Here is a 24,893-nt window from a genome sequence, read left to right as displayed (position 1 = left end):
TAGCCTTGAAAAAAATAAAAATTAAAAAAAAAACAGCAAAAAAACTTCATAGTGACATACACCTGTAATCTCAGCTGCCCATGAGTCTGGGGTAGGAGGATCACAAGCTCAAGGCCAGCTTGGGCAATTTAGTGAGACCCTCTCTCAAAATAATTAAAGATAGTTCAGGGTGTGGCTCATGGTAGAGTGCTAGCCAGCACATACTGGCCCTGGGTTCAGTCCCCAGTACAACAAAAAACAAACAAAACCCCTTCATCCCTCCCCTACCTGAGGACGCTAACATGCAGTCGGAAGCTGAAAACTCTTAGAACTTTACAACTCTTTCCAGAATAAAGTAGAAAATGTCCCTTTCCAGTGTTCAACTTGCCTTCCCATCTAACCCCTCCCCTTCCCTTCCCTGGGGAAAGTCTTGGAACAGTCACGTTGGCCAGGGTCCTACAAGGACTCATCTTCTTTTCCCCCTATCACCGGGAATTGAACCCAGGGGTGCTTAACCACTGATCCGCATCCCCAAACCTTTTTATTTTTTTACTTGTTTTCTATTTTGAGACAGGGTCTCACTAAGTTACTTAGCCTTGCTAAGTTGCTAAGGCTGGGTTTGAACTTGGGATCCTCCTAATACCTTAGTCTCCTGAGTTGCTGTGATCATGGGTGTGCACAATATTTGGCTTATTCCAGAATTTAACTAAGGATTGCTGCATACATACAATGAAATGTCATTTCTGAAATATTCTCAAGTTTAGGGCTGGGAATATAGCTTAGTGGTAGAGTGCTGGCCTAGCATGCACAAGGCCAGCAAAAGAAAACTCAAGTTTATTCAGCTGTAAAATGTAAAATGGGCGCAATCATTCTTTTTTTTTTTTTTTAGAGAGAGAGAGATGAGAGATGAGAGAGAGGGAGAATTTTTAAAATATTTATTTATTTTAGTTCTTGGCGGGCACAACATCTTTGTTTGTATGTGGTGCTGAGGATCGAACCCGGGCCGCACGCATGCCAGGTGAGCGCGCTACTGCTTGAGCCACATCCCCAGCCCTGCACCATTTTTCTTGAAGCTGCACGGAGCAGGCTCCTTCTCACCAATCAGGTTTCCAGGTGACAATTCCTCCAAGAAGCCTTCCTAGACCACCTTCTTAGGTGGCATCCCCCCACGTATGTCACCTTATTCCATCTTAATATTTGTCTTAACTGAAGCCGTTTTACGTATGTTGTCTTTCTCCCCAGCATGAGAATGTAACGAGGGCAGGGACCTTGAATATCATTTTTTTTTTTAATTTTTAAAAATATTTTTTAGTTGTAGATGGACACAATATCTTTATTTTATTTATTTATCTTTTTATGTGGTTATGAGAATCGAATCCAGTGCCTCACATGTGCCAGGTAAGCACCTCTGAGCCACAACCCCCGCCACAGAGACCTTGACTATCTGACCATCAAGCTGATGGATCCCCAACACTCAGAATAGCATCTGACACCCAGGGCTCCATATATTTGTTTTGTTTTGCTTTGCTTTTTTTCTTTTTTCATTTAAAACTTCTCAAAGCATAAATGACATACAATAAAATGCATCCATCTGAAGTATACAGTTTGGTAAGTTTTGACAAATATGTACTCCTATTATTCCTAGCAAACTAGATCAAGAGTTCCCTTTTCTAAGCATTAGCTTGAACCCTGCTAACACCATTTCTCCCCAAAAATGAATGACTTGCCGGAACTGGCTCTAGGGTTTGGTGGGAGCTACTCACATGCATGCACAACACTCCACAGTTTACAATGCCTTTCCACTTTTGACACCATGATTGCTTAGAGAGGTTAGGTGACATGTGATCATCCAGCTCCTTCCACCATCCAGCAGGTAACAGAGGGGAGGTCTGGGCCGGGTGCCAGAGTCCCTTCCGCACAACATGTCACTTCAGTCAAGAGGGCAGGTCTCTGGGTTGGGATCCTGGCATGCTGGGAGGTTTGTGGGTGCTCCAGGATCACAGCCCTGGCTACACAGGGAAGGCTGGGGAAAGACTGATTGTGGCCCTGCCTCTTTCCCAACTGGGGCCTGGCTGAGGAGATGCACTGGGGTGTCCAGGTGCCAGCCAGCTCCAGCTGTCTCCTCCCTGAGCAGAGAAGTCCTCTAGTCCCTGTAGTTGGGGCTGCAGGAAAAATGAAATGAGGTTCCTAACATCACTTGCTTCTGGTTGTTAGAGAACATGAGACAGGGCGTCACGAGACCTGGCCTTACTGTTTGCCTTTGGCAAGTCACTCTTCTTCTCGGGGCCACCTCTGTAGGAGGGAACTGGTAATCCCTGCCAGTGTGATTTCAGCTCCACCTGATGACTCTCTGCTGCTCTTCAGAGGCCAGTCGTGCATCCCCTCTCCTTGGAATACTGTTTCCTGGTATCTGCTGCCACAATTCTTGTTTTTTCAACTTTTAGCTCTGGTACTACCCTCTGTGACTGTCCTCAAAACAGAATGTTCTGCTCCTTCCTCAAGTTTCTCTACGTTCTTGAGGGCAGGGACCGTGAGGAATAATAGAATGACAGTTCTGTTTATTGAGAGATGACCAGCCATATGCCAGGCACCATGCCCAGATAACACGTGTTAAATGAGATAAGAGGAGGCACTGTGTTATCTCATTTAATTTTCCAACCATGCCTCCTTAATCCTAGTTGACAGAGGAGGAAAGTGAGGCTCAAATAGGCAGTGCCACTTGTCCAGGGTCACAGAGGGTAGGGCAGCTTGGGCTTTCTCACCTTTTCATTTCCAGCGTCTTGCAGAGGGGATGGCACATGGATGTTTATCCTCTACCTGCTGAATGACTGGTGACTGGATGCATGAATGGGTCCACAGTGTGGACTGGTGCCAGTAGTGTTCACTGTTATCATTTGTTGCCTTATGCCAAAATGACTGTAGGAGCTGTCCAACGACAGGGTGGAAATGCACAGAGAAGGGGTGAGTGCTCAGTCACTGGGGATAAGCAAGTAGCAACTTGATGGCCCTTGACAAGGACACAGGGCAGACCTGAGCATCAGCAGCCAAGGAAGGCCTCTGTCACCCCAGTCTACTCCTCCATGTCCTTGGGCAGTCCTGAAACTGAAACGCATTCCTTAGTTACTAGTGACCCACCCATGCCCAGCCCCACAGTCGAAGTATCCAAAGTCCATGCCAGCTCCTGGCTTTTCATTCCCACAGTCTTTTGCAAACTGTAAAGTGCTATTACTTTTTCCATTTCTAATCTGTCCCGTCCCACAAACTGCCTCTTAAATGAAATGTCCATATGCTGGATTGGAAGAATCCTCTCCTGGCACTGGCTTCCTGGAGCCTTTGGGTCCGAGCCCTCCGCGTCCCCCGCCCCATTTCCGTCCTTAGCTATTGTGCAAGACAGGCAGGCACACCTTCTGGGATAGGTCGGGTCAAGGCCAAGGAACTTTGAAAGCGAGTGGCTGCTGGAGGGACAGGGGGCCGCAGCACTGGCAGCAGCAGTGCAGGGGCGCAAAAGCCGAATTCCGGCACTTCGGCGTCGGCCCAGGCGTGCCCATCCAGCAGCAGGAGGAGGGGAGGGGAGAGACCCCGGCAGCGGCCCCGGCACCCCGTTCTTTCAGATTCCCCCACCAGCCCCTTTCTTCGCTTCTGTTCCGTGCAGGGCGCGCTCTGCTGGTCTCTCCGGGGTGTCCTTTTCAGGGATCGTCTTTGTCTGGGTCTCCCGCGGTCCCGGCGTCCCCAGCCTGGTGCCCCGCCTGCTGCGGCGGGGGCGGGGCCAGGCGCGGGGGCGGGGCTGGAGGCCGAGGCGGCCGCGGCGGGCGGGCGGACGCGGCTGGAGCTGGAGCCGAGGCCGTGGCCGGGGCGGCGGCTCAGCGGAGCGCGGGAGCGGGGCGGGGCGGACCGGGCTCCATGGCGCCAGCGGCGTCAGTCTGAGCAGCGCGGGCAGGGACTGGCGGCGGCCGGATCGGGCCTCGGCTCCTCCTCGCCATGGGGGACGTGCTGTCCACGCACCTGGACGACGCCCGGCGCCAGCACATCGCAGGTGAGGAAAGCGCAGCCCGCGCGGGGGGTTCCGCCGGGAGCCCCCGGGCCACGCCCCCACCGGGCCCCGGCGTCCTGGCCCGGGAGGGTCCTGCGAGAGTCAGGCCTGAGGCCAGGCGGGAGCTGGTGCGGACCGTGCCCTTCGACTTGTTCCCTCCGAGACTGGGCACCCCTTCTCGTCCCCTTCTAAGCTCTTCTCCATCTTAAGGAGACTAGGACCCCGCCTTCACTACCGTAACTCCCGTGGGGCCCGCTTTGAGGATCCCCCACCCATTACCCCAGATCGAGCATCTAAGGGGTCGCATCCTGTCTCCGCACCCTGCCCAGCAGCGTTCCAAGCCCACCCTGTACCCTGTCTGGAATTTGCCCCACACAGCCAGATCGTCCTGACCCTTTTCCGTAGCTGCCCTGGCCCCAGCTCGCCCTGGCCCCAGCCCCAGTACACGTGGCTAAAGCTTCCAGGGGAAGGGCCCTCTAGGGCCCAGGACAGATCCAGACAGTGGGACTAGCGACAGACGGGGATTCGCTGGAGGGGGTGGGGTCTCTGTCCTTTGACTCAGACTCTGTAGGGTGCTCCTGCTGGCAGCAGCAGCCCGATGGGCTGGTCAAGGCCAGAGCCAGCCCTTTCAGGTCCAGTCCGCAACCCCTTCCTTCAGCCAGTCCTGCTTTCAGCCTGTCACTGCTCTGTGGCCTCTTCTCAGAAAGGAGCTGCCCAGAAAGCTCATGGGGAAGCCCCAGGGTTCTGGGCTCCTCCTGGAGAATGGGAGATGGGGTGAGACTGTCAGGCTGACTGAGAACCCCTGCTCTGGCTGCCCTTCTGGGGCAGAGAGGCCGCCCCTGGTGGAGTCCAGCGCTTGTTTCCCAGGCATTCCATCTTGGACGAGTTTCTTAATGTCCTGGCACCTTGGCTTTTACCTCTTTGAAATGGGATCAGTGACACCCTTATGATGGGCTGCTGAGAGACCTAAATAAGCCATTTCATGTAGCTTGCTTGGCCCATGGCCTGGCATAGAGGAGGCACTGATACTGGGGTGACAGGTGAGTTGGGTGGCAGGTCATACAGAGAGGAGAGTTTCTCTTGCCTCCGTTGCCGGCCTGTCTGGTGGACCCCGCGTTCCCTGTCTGTGTATATTTATCTGGATGCCCTGTAGAGTTTCTCAGCTGTGTTCTCTGTCCTCTCTAGATAGCAAGGACGCCTTAAGAGTAAGGACCAGGTGTTCCTTAACCTCAAGTCCCTAGGTCCCCACCCTGGTTGGGCACAAGGGAGGTGCTGGAGGAGCCCTGCCAGGGACTGTAGCCTTTGGCTGGTGGCCTGAACTCTCTTTTGTGCCAGGCCCCGGGCTGGGCACAGGGGCAGGGATGATATAAAATGAATCAGACCCTTTAGCCTCCGACCAGTGGGGGGGTTAAGTCCTGGAAGCCTCTTGCAGGAGGAGGCCTGGACTCTGGAAGGAGGAAGGGCCTGGGCGGAGCTTTCCTGTTGGTGGCAACCTCCTGGGGCTCAGTAACAGTCCCTCCATTCAGGACCTCCTGTTGGGGCCCCTCACCAGGCTTGGGTGGGGTGTGCTGCTCTTTGGCGGGTTTTTTTCCTCTCTCCAAGCCCAGCTCAGCTCTCCCATCTTCTCAGCTCCTGGGCTGAGAGCTGCCAGGCCACCCCCTGTCCCCCTGGCCACTTACAGGGTGGAGACAGCCACAGAAGGTGAAGTGTCCGCTGCTGGAGAAGGCTGGGTTTGTTACCAGGCTGGAGAGGAGAAGGTTTGCAGCCTCTCTTCCCAACACTTGAGTGCTATTAATAACACTCTTCACATGCCTCGGATTCCGGACAGGCTCACCTGAGGGGGCTCCTGAAGTTCAGGGGTGGGGAGGGGACTGCTGGGAGGGGAGCCAGAGGAAACAGCTGCCCTGGAAATCTACTGGAGAGGAATGAGGCCAACCTTTGCCACCTCCAGCCATCCGTGCACCCGCCTCAACCAGCTAACAGAGCAGTGGGTACTTCTAGAGCAGACAATTAGAACTCCAGATCCCTCCCTACCTGGGACGGCCCCTGTAGAAATGTCACCTCTGGGAACATGCCTTCCCACAGTGCCCTGAGCTCCCAGGCCTGTTGGGTAGCTGTGGCTTGGCCTGCCGCCTTACGCCTGCTCTGAGCAGGTGCAGGTGAATGCCAGCCTGCAAGTCCTGGCAGAGGTCAGGCCTGCCCCTGCCCACCCTGCTGTTTTTGCACCTTTCATCCTGAGATTTCAAAGCCTCTGGCAGGCAGGGGCTTGTTCCTGCACCAGCAGCCTTGGAGCTGTCGCAGGATGGTTACCTCCTACCTGGTAAGGGAGAGGGAAGAGTCCTGGCCTGGGAGCCCTCAGGCCTGAGTAACCTCAGGCATCTGGGCCTTGGTTTCCAGAGCTGTGTGCCACCGAAGACCAAAGTCCCATTCAGCTCTAGGGCCTAACCATTTCAAATTTTCTCAGGAAATCTCCAGGCTCAGCCAGCTCAAGGCCCCAATATAGACTTCACCAAGCCTTAGTTGGCCTGACCTTGGGCCAGCATCTCAGTCTCAGTTTTCTTATCTATAAAATGGGAATAATAATAGAAGCTACCTGCTAGGCACACCTGGGAGGACTTAATGTGATAAAGCAGGTAAGAAGCTCAGCCTAGTGCTGGGGGCTTAGGAAGCTCTCAGCAAACAGTTGCTACTGTCTTTGAACTTGCATTTTACTTTGTGTAAGTGGGTTCTCAGAGAGCAGGGCAAGGGGCTAGTGTCGTAGCTGTGGTTTCTCAGAGGTTTGTTCATTCAATTCCTAGAGTCAGGAGGGCAGATCCCTGGATTTGAGAATCCACCTGGGGTTTTGGAAGCCTTGACTGCTGTGTTCCTTCAGCCTTGGCAAAAGTGTGAGTGATGTGGGCTCTTTGGAGCTGGTCCAGATTCTAAGGCATATGATGAGTGGCACGAGCTAGAACTTATACAGGTGGCTGGATTAGGACAGCCTACTCTTTCCCTTTGGGCCCTTTTATGGAGGGGGGTCCCCGAGCTGTCTGAGGGATTCTATGCAAATGATCTGAGCTACATAAAGTAAGATGCCACAGGTGACTGGGTGAGGGTTGGGGACTGTGTCCCTAGTAGGACACCTGGCATTACCTGGGTTGGGGGAATCCCTTTCTGTGTCTGGGACAACCCTGAGGACTCAGCCCACCCCACATACTCTGTAAGGTTTGCAAGGTTTATCCCTGAGAGGGTGGGCATTCCTAGCACCTGTGCTTCTGTGCTCCGCCTCTCTGCAGGTCTCACCTTTCCCCTGGCTAGGTCTTTTCTTTTTTATAGCAGCTTTATTGAGACATAATTCACATAGTGTGCAATCCTCCCACTGAAACTGTACAATTCAGTGGTTTTTAGTATATTGATGATTGCGCAACCGTCGCCACACTCGATTTTAGAACATTTTCAACACCCATAAAACAAGCTCTGTACCCAGGGGCAGTCTCCGTCCTTTCCCCACAGTCCTCCAGACTCCAGGCAACCTTTGTCTCATTGCAAAAGTAATGCATGCAGCAACGGAGGCTGGGAAGGTAGAATAGGAGCGCTCCACCGGGCGTGGTGGTTGGGGATCCAGCTCCGCGGTAATCCCAGTTGTCAGGAGGCTGAGGCAGGAGGATTGAGTTCAGAAGCCAACCTCAGCAATTTAGCAAGGCCCTTAGTAACTGAGCAAGACCCTGACTCTAAATTAAATATAAAAAAAGGCTGGGGATGTGGCTCAGTGGTTAGGTGCCTCTGGGTTCAATTCCCAGTACCAAAAAACAAAAACAAAAACCCCTAAATGGGAGCTCCTCCATCTTCCTTCTCATGCATCCTTCCCTGGGAAGAAATGATTTGCTTGGCTTGTCACCGATTCCAAACATACCTTTCCTGGTGTGCACTCATTCACAGAGCCTTGTTTACAAAGGAGATTCTATTCTGTGTTTCTGTGGTTTGACTTTTTTCCACTGGGTAAATTGCGGACATCTTCCCACATGGGATACACAAGCCTGCCCCTTTCTTCAGTGGTGGGTCCGTGTGCCGGGGTGGTTTATTTAGCCAGCCCCTGGTAATTGGCGTTGGGTCGTCCTTTGCTAATATGCGCAGGGTGTGGCTTGAGCCTCTTTGTAAATATCCTGCACAAGAAGCTGGTATCATGCCTCAAAGTGGAACTCCCGGGAAACATTTTGATATATTGACACAGAGCCTTTGAAAAGGTGGGGAAGACCCTCTTGCCAGACAACCCTCAGTATTGTCACTTGATGGAACTCATGGCCAGGCAAGTGCTCTGCCACTGAGCTAGATCTCCAGCCCTTTTTGACCACTGGATAAGAGGAAAAAGGTATCCTGTTTATTTATTGAGTAAAACAAATAATGACTTTTTCCAAATTGATTTAAAAAAATCTCCTTCTCCACATGTGGGAGTGGCTACAGTTGCCAGAAGAAAAGGGATGCTGTTCTGCTTTCGGGGCCACCCTTGCCCTGGTGTGGGGCTTCCTGGGCTTTGCAGAGAGGCCTGGAGAGGAAGCAGTGCCCAGGCTGCCCCCTGCCAAGGTCTGGGTCAGCCCCTGGAGTGAAGCGTCTGGGGACCTGGCTCCCTGGGGCCCAGTCTTACATAAGCCCTTTTGTTGGCTTTGACCCCGCCCTCCCCTCGCCCAGTCTCCTGAAGTCCTCTACTCTGTTCCTCTCCTACTGCCCTCCCTGAGCTCTGACCTCCTGGGGGCCTCCCGCCTCAGCCCCAGGCCTTCCCACACAGGATGCCAAAAGGGACCTTTCTCAACTCCAACGCGGCTGGCTGCCCTCCCTGCTGCGGGAGAGAGGAGAGGAGCCGCTCACCCCGCCCTGCCGCCTCTCCCCTCTTGTAGTATTTCCCTCCTGAGTTTATTTTATGTGTGGCTGAGACTGTGACTCAAGCCTGGATCTTGCTTCTTTTCTAAACGATTTGTAATAAACATCTCTCCCAGGTCCTTCGAGCCTCCCTGGAAACACTCTGGATACTGGATCTTATTTCATCTCAGGATAGACAGGCGTTTTCTTAGCTTTTCCCCAAATGCTGGTTATTGGTTCTCTTCCATGTTGGTTTCTGGGGCAGGCGGAGTCCTGGTGTTTGTCTCCTTTGTGGTGCTGGCCATCCTCCCTGCTGCAGAAGGACATGGTGAAGACCCACTCTGCCTCCCCTGTGTCCACCCCTCTGGACATTTTGAGGGAGCCCTGGACACCTCTGAGCGTCCTTTTAGAGCTAGTGGCTTAAAGCAGCTGCCATGAGCTGGGGATATGGACCCATGTCCAGTAGCCGCTTCCCTGGCCTGTGGCACGCGGGGACTGATGCATTTCCTGTCTGAGGGTGGTGGTTGATGGAGTGGGGAGGGGCAGTCGTCAGGCTCTGAGTGATAACCTAGACTAGCTGTCTTTGTGTGTGTGTGTGTGGTGCTGGGGGTGGAACTCAGGACCTAGCATATGATAGACAAGTGCTCTACTGCTAAACTACATCCCCAGCCTCCTGGTCCACTTTTTTAGTGTATAGGGGGTGGGCAGATCGGGAATTCCAGGCATCCCACAAAGTAGGCAGGTGGCAACCTTAGGGGCAACCTTTACCAGCTCAAAAATAAATCTCATATTTAGCAGTTAGGATTGGGATGTCACCATGAATCGATATTTTCCTTTCTCATAAGATAATACTAACTTTCCTTTAACTGAGCACTTACTCTGTGCCTGGATTGTCTCATTGAATTCTCATGTCTGTGGCAGGCCAGGACTAGGGAGGGTGTTTCAGGCCTAAGGCACTGAAGCCATGCGCCACTGTGGCCTCTAGCTCCTGGTACCCAAATGGATCAGGTGGGGGTCAATGTGGAAAAGGCCCCTAAGAGAGCAGATGTGGCCTAGGGAGGGAGGAGGAGGAAGGGCTGAGTGGGAACCGAGTGGGAGCAGAGCGTTGTGTGTCAGAGGCTCCCGTAGGTGCGTGAACACATCCCACCCGGCATTACTCAGCGTGAGGTGCACAGTCTCTTTGCCGGGTCCTGTTTTCCTTCAGTTCGCCCCCCTTCTCCCCGCAGGCAGAGCCCGTGACTCATTCAGCTTGGTCTCTTCGCAGCAGGATGAAGCATCATGCCTGTGGCCGCAGAAATTCCTGAGCTGGTTTTCCTTCCCCTGCCCCACCCCGTGCACTTCCCTGCCTGAGGAAGAGGGGTTTTCTGCAGCTGGGCTTGGGCAGGGAGGAGGGCAGCAGCCTGGGTTTAAAACCCTCTAGGGTGAGGCAGAGCCTGCTCCTCTCCTGGTAGAGTCTTGGGGCCTGAGTCACGGGAAGCTGCACAGAAGATCGCACAGATTTTAAAACTGGAAGAACAGGAAGTGCCCGCCTGTGAGGGAACCTACTCCACCCCCTGGGTCTAGTCCCCTTTTGGAGATGTGCTGCCCAGGCTCATAGAGCTGAAGGGACTGCCTGGCCACACAGTGGATGGGAGCTCTGGGGCAAGGCTCCGCAGCCAGGTGGCTCGGACTCTAGCCTGGCTCTCCCACCAGATGGACTGGCGTTTGGGGGCAGATCAGATCCTCTGTGAGCTTCAGGTTCCCCTGTAAAAGACGATGACAGTTCCATCTTCTGAGGGTGTAAGGATCAAGTGTGACAGCCCCAGACAGGCAGCACAGGGCTGGTAGTGGGTGGTAAAAATACCATGAGTGACAGTTTTTGTGATTGTTACTTTACTGAGTAAACTTGATACCCAGGCAAATACGCCAGGTCTGTCCTGAGCCCTCAGGCATGCCCAGCACCTGTCTTGCACCTTGGAATGTGGGCAGGCCCCAACTGGAGGACCACCTGCTTATGGTCCTGAGCACCTGTTTTCAGCATGTACCTGCAGGGCCGAGAGATGGCTGAGGTCACACAGCGAGACAGCTGTCCAAGAGCATCATCCTGGGCTGGGGATGTGGCTCAAGTGGTAGCTCGCTCGCCTAGCGTGCGTGCAGCCCGGGTTCGATCCTCAGCACCACATACAAAAAAAAAAACGAAGATGTTGTGTCCGCCGAGAACTAAGAAAAAATAAATAAATGTTAAAATTCTCTCTCTCTTTAAAAAAAAAAGAGCATCATCCACTGGCACTGGGCAGGTCACGAAGGAAAAGGGTGAAAAGACAAGTAGGAGTGCACAGCCCTACACCCCTCACTTGGCCACGTGTCCAGAATTAGACCCATATACCTTGAGCCTGGTTCCATTGACCCTTTGCTGTGTGACACTGGACCAGTGCTTATGCCTCTCTGTGACTTTTATCCTCATCTGTGACCTCAAGACCAACCTCTGCTCTTGAGAATTCTCTGCCTCTGAAACCCTTTCCGAGGGGTCTCAAGGTGCCGTCTGAGATCAGGAGCAGGTGGGTTCTTGTGTGGAAATAGGGGCGCAGGCCTGTGAGGCCTTCGGGGGTGACGGGCTCTGGCCCCGATGCGCGTGGTTGGTCTTTCATCCACTCAGGAGTAGCCGGGAGCCCTGGGAGGGAGCCGTGGGAGCCCAGGGAAGGACAGAGCACTTGTGCAGCACTGGCAAGGCCCACGTTGGATCCTCAGCACTGAAAACCAAGTGTGACGGAGCCCTTCCTGTGCCAGGCCTGTGCTGGGGACACTGGCACACAGATTCCTCCCTGGTCCCTGCCTGGGTGGTGCTTCCTGGCTGACTGGACTGTTCTCAAAGGACAAGGTTTAAGAGGGGACTGGCCCTGTGGGTGCGGGTGGGCCCGCCTGCCGGGATGGAGGGATGGGGGCCCTGGCGCTGGCCTTAGACAGGAGAGGGCTGTGTCTGGGTCCTGGCCCCCCCCACCCCAGTGCTTCAGGCAGAAGTGGTACAAGGTGGGGGTGATCAGCTCCTCCTCCCCTGGGATGAGCCCAGTGGTGAGAGGAGGCCTGGGCCATGCAGGTGGGGGTGGGGCAGAGTCAGGCGACCTGTATGTATGGCGCATGGAGTGACCAGGCCTCTGACGTGACTTGAGCGTGGGGGTTGTCTGATGTCCGTTAAGGCCCACAGGGTTGACGGATCCTCTGCAGGGCTGGCAGGTCCTGCAGGATTCGGGGTTATTTTTCAGTGCAGGGGATTGAATCCAGGGGTACTTTACCACTGAACCACACCCCTAGCCCTTTTTCTTTTTTGAGAAAGGGTCTTACTGAGTTTCCTGGACTGGCCATGAAAGTCTTGTGATCCTCCTGCCTCTGCCTCTGGAGTCACTGGGATGACAGGTCCCAAAGCCTTGGTTTCTGCCCCTGCAGTGATGGGAGAAGGCATCCTGTCTTCCTGGACAGCCAGAGATTGAGAACCTTCTTCCCTTCCAGGGGCGGAGGAGAAAGAGGGCTGGCATCTGAGAACCTGGTTTTGAACTCCTGCCTCCATTACCCTGTGATCTGGAGATGCCCTCCCTTCTCCAGGCCTCAGGCTTCTCGTCTGTAAAAGGCATAAGAGTAGCTTTGTCCTGCTAGGTCATTGTGAAGGGTCAGTGAAACGATGTGGCTGAGCGCTCTGATTTTTCAGGAAACACTGGCTCCTGGTGTTATTAATGTGGTGTAGAGGTCCGCAGTAGGACACTGATTGAGGGAGCCCCGCCTCTGGGGGACATCAGAAGTGTAGGGTGTGGCTGAGACCGAATGATCACAAGTTGGAGGACAGGTTCAGCAATTTAGCGATACCCTGTCTCAAAATAAAAAGGAAGCTGGGTGTGGTGGTGCACACCTGTCATTCCAGTGACTCTGGAGGCTGGGGTAGGAGGATTACAAATTCAAAGCCAGCCTCAGCAACTTAGCGAGGCACTTAGCAACTCAGTGAGACCCTGTCTCTAAATAAAATCCAAAATAGGGCTGGGGATGTGGCTCAGTGGTCAGTCGCTCCTGGTTTCAACCCCCAGAATCAATAAACAAATAAATAAATAGGGCTGGAGATGTAGCTCAGTGGTAGTGGCACTGGGTTCAGTCCCCTATTACTCCCCTTCAACCATATAGGGCCTGGAGCAGAGCGCTGGGTGCAGGGTCCACCTGCAAGAGGGGAACCCAGCGATACCTGGGCATCCAGGAGGCAGAGGAAGAAGGAATTGTGATTTGTAAAATTCAAATCCCAATTTTCTTCCTCACCTACCAGGAGCCCTTTGAGGGGTGCTGACTGGGAAGCAGGTGCCCCAAGTTGATGCCCCGTGACCTTGTGGCGAGTCCTCTGCCCATCTGCCCCTCCTCCTCACTTTGCCTTCCCACAGGCCTAGGGCTGAGTCGAAGGCACAGAGCAGGTAGGACAGATGTCTGTTGCGTGAGGTGGCCTTGCTGTGGAAGGAGGAACTCGTTCTGAAGGCAGGATTGTGCCCTGGGGATGAAGCAGTGACCTGAGCCCCGCTTGCATGGAACTAGTGCTGGCCGAGAAGGTTCCGTCCAGCCGGGTGAGCTGTGCCTTGTGTTACGGAGACGCTGACGAGCCCGGGTTGGGTTTCTGCACTCAGCCCTGCTCAAGAGAGTGCCTGGCCCTAGCTGGGTGGCCACAGGGTTCCTGCAGGGGACATGTGTGGCCTTGGGCCAGTTGCTCTTCTCCTCAGAGCCCGTGTTGTCAGTAGTAAGATGGGACTGGTGTCCCTGCCTGAGTCGTTGGAAGGTTCTGGAAGATGCCATACATAGTTCCTGGCCTCTGTAAATGGCAGTTGTGCTTTAGCTGTGTTCTTGGGGAGCCATGTGGCATTGGCCCTGGACTGTCAGGGGTTTCAAGGGTGATGCAGACATGGTGGAGGGGAGCCCGCTGACAGTTACGTTTCAGTTTTGCCCCCCACCCTTTTTTTTTGGTGAGGATAGTGTTCTTTGGAAGGTGAAGGGGTGAAAAGGGAACAGAGCTTAGGCTTGGGGAGGGTGGGCCCTGCTGGGCCGTGGGAGCCTGACGGGGGCTCGCAGAAGACTGCCGCAGGCCCTGGCCTTGAGCTTGGGGCAGCTGATTGGCAGTGGCTGAGTTTCCTTCTCTGGCTCAGACCCCTCCTCAGCCAGGAAGGCCCCTTTGAAGTCCTCTAAGCAGCCCCGCCTGTATGTCATTATTGGTCAGCAGAGGCCAGAGAAAGGAAAGGGCAGGCCCAGGACCTTAGATACTGCAGGGGACCAGGACTCCCCACCCCAGCACGAGGCCCCGATGGACCAGCCCAGACAACAAAGGCAGGGTCAGGAGGCCTGGCTGGGCTGGGAGGGGCTGCCAAGGTTATAATTTTGAAAACCGAGTAAACAAACAAGCCCTCGGTGAGAGAAGCAGCCCTGTGTGTGAGGACACGGCCCAGGACACCAGCCCTGTGTGTGAGGACACAGCCCAGGCCTGTCCACAGCAGACAGCAAGGTGCTGTGTCTGGTTAAAAATAGCCAGAGCCTCTCCTCTCCACCCCCACTCCCATATTTAAGGCTGCCAGGAAAAGGGGAGGGGGAGATGGCAGGCCTTCCCTTCTGGGAATGGGGCCCCACCCCCAGGCTGACCACTGGGACAGCCCTCTGGGCTCCGATTGGGACAGTTACAGCTCATTGGGTAACTTTGGTCAAGGTGCGGCTCCCCTCTGGGTCTCAGTTTCCCCATTTCAAAGTGGGGGTGAATAAGCAAGGCCTTTCTCTTGCCCCGACCTGAGGCCAGCTGGGATCTCAGATCTTCATTTCTTTTTGGCCAGAGGCAGGCGCCCCTCCTTGGAGCAAAGGGGTTGCTTTCTCAGTGACCCTACAGTCTGCCCGGCCTTGGAAGGCTAAATCCCCAATTCAGGCTGGACCGGGCTGTGCTGTCTCGGCTTTCCTGTTTTCCTGTTGAGATTGTGGTGCAATCTGAGAGAAGCTGCTCTGGGTTCTGCCTGCAGCCTGGGGGCTGGGCAGCTCTCCTGGCCTGGATCCCTCAAGCCTGAGTAGGGCCCAGCGGACTTCCTGTGCAATTAGGGACCAAGCCCCCACCCTCCCTCCCTCTTCCTGCAGTCTCCTGGATGGGTCTAGAGTCCAGCTCTGCGGATGGGAAACCACCTGGTCTCAGGCCTGTGCAGTCTTGGGGGGACCCCTGTCCCCACTCTGGGCCTCAGTTTCCCCAATGGTTCAATGGAGGAGTTGGTGAGACCTGCTGGCCGTGAAGGGACCTCACTAGTCGGCGTGAACCATCTGAGCACCTGAGGGCGGGGCCCCAGGACAGTGGGAGCTCGCTGGGCGCCTGGCCAAGTGCCTCTAGGCGGTTACTGTAGCTCCTCGTGCCTTAGTTTCATGAGCTATAAAATGGGAATGATAATGACCCTTCCCTGGTCGTAAAGGTTACTACATGATGTGCTTGGAGCACAGTAAACGCGCCTCAGTAGAGGACTGTTCCGAACGTTCATTGGTGTGAGTTGTTTTAATTCCCAGCAGTGAATGAATGAATAAACGCTACAGCAGGCCCCTGTGTCCCCCCAGCTCCCGGTAGGTGCAGTTTGTGTGCGGGTCATGGTGACTGAGCACTGGGGCAGGCGCAGGAGCTCAGACTTCCCCTCTGCCCATCGGGAGGAGCGGTGTGGGTCTGGCTGGGTCTGAGACTGCAGCCACACAGGGCTTCCTTCCTCACAACGGGACTCGCTGGCTTTGAGCCCTTTGTTCTCCTCCTTGAGCCCGGAGGGGGAGGCCAGGCCGAAGGCTTGCCGACTCTCCCTGGGGCTTCGGACCCCTCTGTTCCTGGTTGAGGCCCTCTTGTGACAGGCAGGGGAAAGGACCCTGGGCCCTGGTCCTGGCACTCCTGTTGACTACAGGTGTCAGGCACCGGGGCACATGTGGACCCTGAGCCCACCGGGAGCTCGACGCCCAGTGGGCAAACCAAGTTCTGTTGGGCCCTGCCCGCATAGCATCCCTGGCCCAGCATGGGGGGAGTCCAGGAGTCACCAGCCAGTCACGAACGACTTAAGGGCAGATTGCGATGAAGACATGACACCTTTCTAGAGAGTTCAAACAGTCCCAGGGGACCTTCCCAGCAATGCCTGTTATTTGTTCCCTTTTGCAGAAGAGGCTCTTCTGGCCTGGGTTCTGCTGGGATTGTTAGGGTGTGGGCTCTTTGTCACCCTCTCCGAGGTGCTGTGACGGGGGCTGTGCTGCTGCTCCCACACAGGGCTCCAGGGTAGGCCAGCCGTTGTCTGGGTGTACTGTACTGCAGTGCACAGCCAGGTCTGTTGTGTGTCCCTAGACAGAACTCTGGAATACAGAGCTGCTGTGGCTGATGCCTTGGGTCCTCTTCCTTCTACTTAACTTGAGACAGGGTCTTGCTAAGCTGCTGAGGCTGACCTCAAACTTGCAGCCCTCTTGTCTCAGCCTCCAAGTTGCAGGGATCATAGGCGTGAGCCACTGTGCGGGCTACAGTGGGCCCTTCTAAAGGCTAGGCAGGAACTGGTGGTCTGAGGAGATGGTCCCTCCCCTCCTCAACTCCACTTCTGTTAGCAGAAATGGGCCCTGATACCTGGGCGAAACCCTCCTGGCCACTGTACTTAGGGAATTTACCCTATTGATACGCAATCAAATAATTACATTCCTGGCTTTGGTTAATTCAGAGGGAAGTGGGAAACAGCGTGTGTTCGTGCTGAGGCTGGAACCCAGGGCCTTACGTGTGCTGGGCAAGTGCTCAGCCACGGAGCTATGTCTCCAGCCCGATGTGTAGCCATTGAAAGGGAAGATGCAGTTTCCTCTGTCTGAAAATGTATGTGTCTGTAAAGACACAGGGGGAAAAAAAAAAAAAGGAGTTTAACCAAAATGATTATTTGGGCACAGCAGGATAATGGATTATTTAAGAATTTTTCTTCGTTATCACTCTCCTTTTCATTTTTATTTTTGAATATATTAAATTAAAAAAATTAAAAACAACACTGTCGCCCTATTGGCTGTATTTTGGGAAACAATTCAAGTTTTCTGGTTCCAGGATCTGAGCCAGGCCAGCCTGACGAGACCCTCAGGGTTGTAAGCTCAGGGCAGGGAAAGAGGAGCGGGTACGGAAGATTCTAGAAGGGGGATGTTAGAGATGAGTCTCAAAGGACAAGAGATTTTGGCCACCAGAGGTGGGGAACTGGCCAGTGATGGGAGGAACTGCCCATCCGTGAGATGGGGGTGCAGCGTGCAGTGCGGGCAAGGAGTCCCAGTGGGGAGCCTTCTCACACACTTGCTGCCTGGATTCTGGCAGGGACGTTTCTTGGCTGCCATGGGGGAGAGTAATGAGACACATTTAGTGGGCACTTCCCAGTGCCTGGCTCAGAGCCAACACCCGCAGGGGTCCTGTCACCAGCACTCAGGGCTTCCCTCTTGGAGGGCCTTGGAAGGGTGGGTTCAAGTGACAACATGGTATTAGATCATGACAGTGAGCTCTGACCTTCCTCATATACCTGCCATGGCTCCCACCTGCCAGCACCCGCCAAACGTCAGGCCCTCTCGCAGCCCTGGCAGCTTGACCTTTCAACTTTGAGCTTCCCCCTTTCTTCTTGTTTTTGTTATCACAGAAACAATCTCTACTGGCCAAATTTTTTTAGAAAATCCAGGTAAATAGTTGGAAGAAAATGAAAATGTCCAATAAACTTATCACCCAGAAATCATGATTTTCAGGCATTTTCTTGATGCATAATCTGTTCTGCCTTAAGAGTGAGCGCTGTGAGGATACAAGTCCCCCTGTAGCTTGTTGAGTGGCTACAGAATATTCCATTATGCCCCAGTATGCTATCGTATTTATTTATTTTGTTTCAAACCCAAGGATGCTCTACCACTGAGCCATATCCCAGCCCTTTTAGTTTTTCTTTTCTTTTCTTTTTTTTTTTTTGAGACAGAGTCTTGCTAAGTTGCTGAGGCTAGCCTGGAACTGGGATCACAGGGGTTGCCCCAGTGCCTGGCTCTATGTCTAACTTGCCCAGCCAAACTCCATACTGTCAGGCAGGAGGATTGTTTCAGGTTTGGGTTTTTTGTTTTTTGTTTTGTTTTGTTTTTTGGCACTAGGGATTGAACTCAGGCATAGTCAGCCACTGGGCCACATCCCCAGCCCGATTTTATATTTTATTTAGAGACAGGGTCTTACTGACTTGCTTAGTATTCCTTGCCATTGCTGAGGCTGGCTTTGAACTTTGGCTTTGAACTCCTGCCTCAGCCTCCCAAGCTGCTGGGATTACAGGCGTGCACTGCTGCTCCCAGTTGTTTCAGATTTTTGTTGTAAATAATGCTGGGTTGCAGCTTCAGTCCATGGGAATTAATGCCTCGATTAATCAGTCGTTCAAGTGCCTGCTCAGTGTCAGTCATGTGCCAGAACTAGGAGGCTGGATGAGGAGGTGGCCATTGACGCTCACTCTCCCGAGGACTTCTCTCTGGGGAAGACATAGCTGGCATGGAACACCCCTAGAGTTGGGGACTGAGGGGGTCTTGAGGAGCCCTGGAGCTGTGCTAACCTGGATCTGAAGGCCCTTTAGGCTGAGACCGCAGAGGACGAGGAGGATGCGGTTTAGGCAGAGGACCTCTGCGAGGGTCCCATGCAGAGAGCTTGGGTACTGGGAAAACAAAAATTGCCCAGAAATTGGCATGTGATTCTCGCCATGGCGGCAGTATCTCCCACACGCATGATGCTTGGTAGTTTTTTTCAAAGGGATATTTGTCCCTTTGAAGGGTGGGGGTCCTGGCTTCCCTTCCCCTAGGGCTATAGAAGCAGAGTGACGTGCTGGCCCAGGTGAACCGCCACAGACCCAGGCTTTTTGACTTGCCCAGCCCCGAGGGGACAGGAGGCTGCTGTGTGGGAGTGGCCCTGCTCCAGTTTCCCAGTCTCTCTGCAGGTGCAGGGTCACCTGACACAATCTAGCAGGAAGAGGAAGCTGAGAATCTGAGCAGACACGGCAGGTGGTGACGTTTTCTGAAGCTGATGTGAGACCTTGGGTGGCCTGGCCAGCTCAGACCTCATCTTGGGCAGGAAGAGCCCTGCCTGTTGGGCAGTACAGGGACTGGGAAGCCCTGAGTTAACCCTGCCCCCGGGGCTGGGCAGGTCTGTCCCCACTGGAGTTGACCTTCTGGGAAATGGCAGGCACCTGGTGTGACCACACAGTCAGAGGACAAATAGTTACGTGCCAGGTGCTGGGAATATGTCATGAAGGAGACATCAGCAAGGATCCCTGTCCTCATGGGCAAAGTGGACACAAATGAATTATTGTTATAATTTTTGGTACCATGGATTGAATCCAGGGGCACTTAACCACTGAGCCACCTCCCCAGCCCTTCTTATTTTTTGAGACAGGGTCTGGCTAAGTTGCTTGGGGCCTTGCTGAGTTGCTGAGGTAGTCCTTGAATGGGCAATCGTTCAGCCTCCCAAGTCACTGGGATTACCGGTGTGCTCCACAGAGCCCTGCACAAATGAATCATTAAAACCAAGTTGTAGTTTTTTAAATTATTATTTAGAGACAGGGTCTCATTGAATTGCTTAAAACCAAGTTGTGCTAATGACTAACGGACTTCTGACCTACATAGAGGGCCGGTGACAGTCAAGTATGGTGCCTTGCCACATCCTAGGCCGACAGGTAGAACTCAGGATCAGTTTGATCAAGGCTCAACAATGGAGCTCCCTGGTCTTGCCACCATGGTAGGAAGGGACATTGTCTTATGTCATGGTTAGAGGGTGTCAGGGCCCAGAAGGTCTAGTTCTATGGTGTCCATCCCCTTCACTGGATAGAAAAGAGGGTAGCCAAGAAGGGCAGAGGGCCGGCCCCAGGTCATCCAGAGCCCTGCATCACCACCCATTTCACTGCCCAGTGACAGGGAGACTCTGAGCCCATCCCCCTCCCTCACAGACCCCACGGGAAGCAGACGCAGAAACTTGGAGCCTGTTGGCTGAGCAGGGTCTCCTGTGAAGACCAGCGGGGGTCATGCAGGTGCCTGGAACAGCTGGCCGGAGGCTAGCAGGGCCCCTGGGGATCTGTCCTCCCTTCTCTCCCGGCTCCTCTCGAGCTCCAGGAGACCCAGAGCTGGAGTGACCTAAGGATGGTACAGGGCCTGTGCCACCGCTGGCCCAGCCCAGAGTGGCAGGCCAAGGAGTCTTGCCATTGAATAAACTTTCCATCTTCTGAGTGAGTACACATCTCCGTGCCAAGGGTCCCTCTCATCGAAGCCTGGGGTTGGGTTTCCTGCTGCCCCGGCTGCAGGCCCACAAGGGAACTTTCACATTGGCTCATCTCCCTCCTCCCTTTCCCTGTCTCTCCCTCCCTGACTTGGTGGGGTGGTGGTGGGGGGTGGGCTGGGCAGGGAGGACTCTTGGGCCCTGAAGGAGCTTGGGAGGAAACCTGCCTTGGACTCAGTGAAAGGACCTTGGCATTAGAGGGCCCTTGGCTGGTGAAATGGGGCTGTGTGTCACTCTTTAGCTTTCCCTTTGGGTTGGGCCACAGTAACTGGCACATATTAGTTCCTGGTCCTTATTGGAATAGCCATGGCATTTATCGGGCATCTGTCGGGCAGGGTGCCAGGCTCTCCTCCTGCATCATCTGGTTTGGTTTTTGCAAGACCCCACTGTGGGTGCTATTTTCACACCCATTTTGTGGCTAAAGAAACTGAGATTGGGGAAGATTGTAAGCCGTGGTCGGGCTGGCTCTGTCTGGTCCTGAAATGCTGAAATGCGTGTTTTCACTGCTGACCTCCCTCCAGGGCAGGACCCTCTCCAGCCTCTGCTTGCACACCTCCTGTGATAGGTGCCCTTGCCTCTGGGGTCACTGTCCTGGGCAGCTGAGACAGTGAGAGAGCCCTCCCTGGATGATATTTTGTCTTCTGTGGGTCACTTGCAAATGGACTGCAGTGTGGCCAGGGCAGGGCTGCAGCTGGGCTTCCCCGGCGTGTCTTCCCGGGAATGAGCCAGCTCTGGTTGGAGCTGGGCAGCAAGTCCTCTCTCCTTTCCAGTCGCATCCCTTATGTAGTCTAGGCCTCTTGGCTTCTCGGCCTTCTGTGCGAGTCTGAAACTTAACATTGAAGCCTTAGACATATTTCCTTCCTTCCTTCCTTCCTTCCTTCCTTCCTTCCTTCCTTCCTTCCTTCCTTTCTTTTTTCTTAATTATTATTATTATTTTTAGATGGGGTCTCACTAAGTTACTGAGGCCAACCTTGAACTCCTGAGCTTGAGGGAGTCTCCTGCCACAGCCCCCCAGGGAGCTGGAAGGCAGCTTTGGGAAGCAGGAGCCTGGGGAGACAAGGGCTTGTCCAGGGCCACACGTGAATTGGTGACAGCTGAACTAGGACTCAGGGGCCTTGATTTCCCCGCTGGTGCCATCTCTGGGTGGCAAACCAGCTTCTCTGGAGATGCTGAGGGGAGGAGGACGGGCAGGCCCCTCCACCTGGGCCTGGGTGCGGGCTGTGGTCGGCCGAGGCTCGCTGCCTGCGGGTTCTGGGTTTGCTCTCGGGAGCCTTCACTGAGGTTTCTCCCTCCACTTCCCCTTTCTGATCAACCTCTGAAAGGAAAGGCCCAGAAAGACGGACCCGGCCGTGTCACCCCGTCCCTAGGCTGCTCTGCAGAGGGGCTGGTCCCTGCTGAGCTGTTGCCCTTTGCTGGTCCCCATTTCACAGCAGGAAGCACAGCACAGAAGATGGCCACCAGCACTGTGGCGGTGCCACTCCTAGCACCTGTCTCCTGGCCGCCACCACGCAGACGGGATGGGGGCCACTCTTCAGCCGCAGCCCTTGTCCCTGTTCACACAAGCCCTCGTTCGCTGCTGGGCCTCCTGGACGATTCGGGTCCTTGAATCCCCGTAACAACCCTGCAGGGTGGGGACGCCTTTTTTCCCCTAGGAGAAGGAAGCCACATGCTCCAAGTCTCCCGCCAGCGTTTGCGCGGAGGTCTATTTCAGAACCTTGACCTCACTGTCCCGTGGACTGCCCTGGGCCTGGGGGGTTTGGTCCGTGTTTTCAGAGCGGCTGCTGCCCTGTCACGTGCGGCTTCTGGTCCGCACCGCACCTCTCCGCACAGCCTCCTCCTCCCCTGGTGGCATCTCTGTGGTTCTCAGGTGGCCCCACTGTCTGGAAGGTCCCCCCCAAGAGGGGGTCTGCCCTCCTCTCCTGAGTGCCCAGTTCCCATGGTCGCTGAGCGAATGAACCAGGACAACACAGAACCTCTTCTGGCACCAGGAGAAGGAGGCTTGGCCCTGCCGCTGGCCGCCATTTTGGTCTGTCCTAAGCTGGCCCATGGAGGATGTAGATAGTGGTTCTGTCCTGTGCCCCTGCCTCTTGGTGGCAGTGGCCTGTCTGATGCAGTGGGACTGGTGGTGGTGTGGCTCTCAGGCCGCTCCGGGAAGCATCCTGGGTGAAGGGTGTTCTGAGCTCTGCCTGGGCATCTCTAGGCCTGACTCCAGGGCAGGCGCAGAGTGCAAGTCGGTAGTGGGAGCACCAGCAGTGGGCACCTCCAGTGTCCATGTGCTGTGGCAGAGTGCCCTTGGCCCCCGCTCCAGCCTTGGTGCTCTGGTCTGAGCTGGGGCCAGTGTGACAAGTGGCCAGGTCCCTGGTTAGGAGGGCTCAGGCACTTGTGGGGCTGAGGGAGATGACAAAGTAGCAGAGGTGGAGGACGCAGCTGAGGAGAAGATCTGGGGGCTGGGGCACCTCAGTGACAGACTGCTAGCCTCGCGTGTGCAAGACCCGGGCTTCAATCCCAGCACCATGCGTACGCACACAGATCAGCGGGACTGGAGGACCAGTGCAGACAGAATGGGGGTGGTGTGTGCGCTACTGTAGTGGGTCAGCTGCCTGCTCTGTGCCCCACGAGGACATCCAGTCCTGATGTCCACGATGGTGTCATTATCCCCAGTGCGCAGAGAATCAAGGCTCAGAGAAGCGAGGCCACAAAGCCACATGTGTCCCCATGTCCGTCTGGCTGCCAGGCTGGGCATGTGTGGGGCTGAGCAGTGAGCAGGAGGGATGTCACACATGGTTGGGTCTCCTGGGACACCTTGCAGCCCTGGCATCCACAAGCTGCCTCTGGTGGGCCTTGGCCATGGTGGGCCTGGAGTGGATGGCAGCTCTGGGAGCCTGCTCCCGGGACTTGCAACTCAGAGCTCTCTGAGTGTGGGCCCAGGGCCGGGCCCCGGGGCAGGCCTAGGGTGGGCCTGACCTGCTCTGCGCGAGATGCTGGGGGCTTGGCACCCCTTCCTGCGCTCCCCAAAGTGCAGGGATGCTGTGTCCTGGGTTCCAGGACACGCGGCCAGCTGGAGGCTGAGGGCTCAGGGCTGCTTGGGCAGGCGGAGGGGGCTGGAGGGGATGAGAGGGCCTTTGTTTGCTGCTGTTTGTGTCAGGATGGGACTCTGCCTCCCACTGAGGCCCGAGGTGTAAAGGGCAGTCCTGGCAGGCGGGTCTGGGGCAGCCCTCTTCTCTGAGCTTTTTCCTGGGCCTCTCAGGCCGCCCTCTCCACCCCTCAGGCCCTCCTGTCTCCAAGCTCCCCTTCCGCAGAGACCTGCTGAGCCCTGGTAAATATTTGCCAGCTGAGAAGAATTTTGAAGGCAGCTTTGTGAGAATCCCGCTGACTCCCGGCCGCGCCCCCTGCCCCACTCTGCCTTTGGGATGAGGAGACCCAGCCCGTCTCAGCCCTCAGACCCCTTCCCAGGCCGCGGTGGCCTCCTAGGCAGCCACATTGGCACCTGAAGCTGGATGACCTTCCCCTGGGGGTTGCTGGCTCAGCACCTGTCTGGAGCACCCACTTGGGCAGAGCAGGGGCTGGGTGCTTGGGCGCCCTGGTCGCGTCTGTGGGGAGCTGGGGCTGAAGGAGCCATTCACAAGCCACGCGTGAATTTCAGCCAAGCGCCAAAGGCGGCCAGGGGCTGTGATCACGGAGACTGTCTGTGGGGACGGCCTGAGAAGGGGGCCTTTAAGCCCGTGGAGGAGAAAGAATTGGCCAGGAGGAGGGGCAGGCACTGAGAAATCAGTCCAGTCGAGACCCCAAAAGCAGCCCCGGTTTCCCTCTGGGTGCGAACGTCCCACAGCTCCTTCCCCCTATTAGTCTCAGGGAAGGCAGCCCCCCTAGGGTGATGGGACCCTGGATGGCTGCTTCCCCAGTTCCCAGCCTCAGATCCCCTGTCTGAAGCATGGTAGGCTGGATCTCAGGGGCCCTCTGTCTCCAGGCCCAGCACCTGGAGGTGCCATCGGGGTATGTGGCCAACTCATTATTGAGGGGTTGTACCAGGAAGATTTGACCAGTGCCAGGGGTTAAAATAGTGACTCTATGCCTCTCCATGGCCCACTCGGCCCTTTGGCTTCTGTGAACAAAAGCCAACCTCTTCTGGGGTCCCTCAGCCACTGAGTGAGGTAGGGGGAATATGATATTACATCTATTTTATTTTTATGAACTGTTGTTATTAATATTGCAGTTCTGGGTTGGAACCCAGGGCCTTGTCCATGCTAGGAAGAACTCTATCACTGAGCTACATCCTCACCATTTTCACTTTGAGAGTTTCACTAAGTTGCTGAGTCTAGCCTTGAATTTGTGATCCTCGTACCTCAGCCTCCTGAGTAGGTGGGATTACAAGTGTTCACCACTGTACCCAGCCATGGGTACAGATGAGGAAACTAAGGCCCAGATGAGGAAACTAAGGCACAGAGAATCTATTCTGAGCTCAGGATTTGCTCCTTGATTTACGCTCATCCCTGGAACATATTTGCCTCCTATCCCAAGGCCTGTGTCATGCAAGGTTCTGGAGAGTTGTGAATAAGCCACCACTCTGACCTGGGGAGCTGCCAGTCAAAAGAAGAATGGCCTAAAAGAGTCAACTCTTATTTCTGAGCTGCTTCTCCCTTGGGACACAGGGAGAGAGAGCAGGGAACCAAAGCTGACTGGAGTTCTCATCCCAGTGTTGTTTTTCCCTGCGTGGTGCTGGGTAAGTCACTTACCCTCTCTGAGCCTCAGATTCCTCATTACTAGAATGGGTTTAATCATTTGTCTGGGTGG

The 24,893-nt window shown here is 54.9% G+C and overlaps 1 protein-coding gene and 1 long non-coding RNA gene across 3 annotated transcripts in view; one reads left to right on the top strand and one right to left on the bottom strand.

Annotated features, from left to right (window-relative positions):
• Positions 1 to 899: 899 nt before the first annotated feature.
• Positions 900 to 6,056, bottom strand: LOC120889905 (uncharacterized). 2 transcript variants are annotated; one of them, XR_013438311.1, is made up of 2 exons: positions 5,689 to 6,056; positions 900 to 3,081 (listed from the first exon to the last, which is right to left on the bottom strand). It is a non-coding gene; the product is annotated as an uncharacterized LOC120889905 (long non-coding RNA). The 2 variants fall into 2 exon arrangements; XR_005734120.2 differs by lacking the exon at positions 5,689 to 6,056 and adding an exon at positions 3,384 to 3,680.
• The window catches only part of Niban2 (niban apoptosis regulator 2), a 48,448-nt gene continuing 27,373 nt past the window's right edge, over positions 3,819 to 24,893 (top strand). Inside the window, exon 1 of the mRNA XM_005320988.5 lies at positions 3,819 to 4,012. Coding sequence (XP_005321045.1) covers positions 3,958 to 4,012 — 55 coding nt within the window. The 5' untranslated portion in view covers positions 3,819 to 3,957. The remainder of the gene's footprint in view (positions 4,013 to 24,893) is intronic.

This window comes from Ictidomys tridecemlineatus, chromosome 4 (assembly GCF_052094955.1).
Source record: "Ictidomys tridecemlineatus isolate mIctTri1 chromosome 4, mIctTri1.hap1, whole genome shotgun sequence".
Taxonomy (NCBI): Eukaryota; Metazoa; Chordata; class Mammalia; order Rodentia; family Sciuridae; genus Ictidomys; species Ictidomys tridecemlineatus.
Note: the sequence above shows the minus strand (reverse complement) of the source record. Positions and strands in the feature narration are given on the sequence as shown.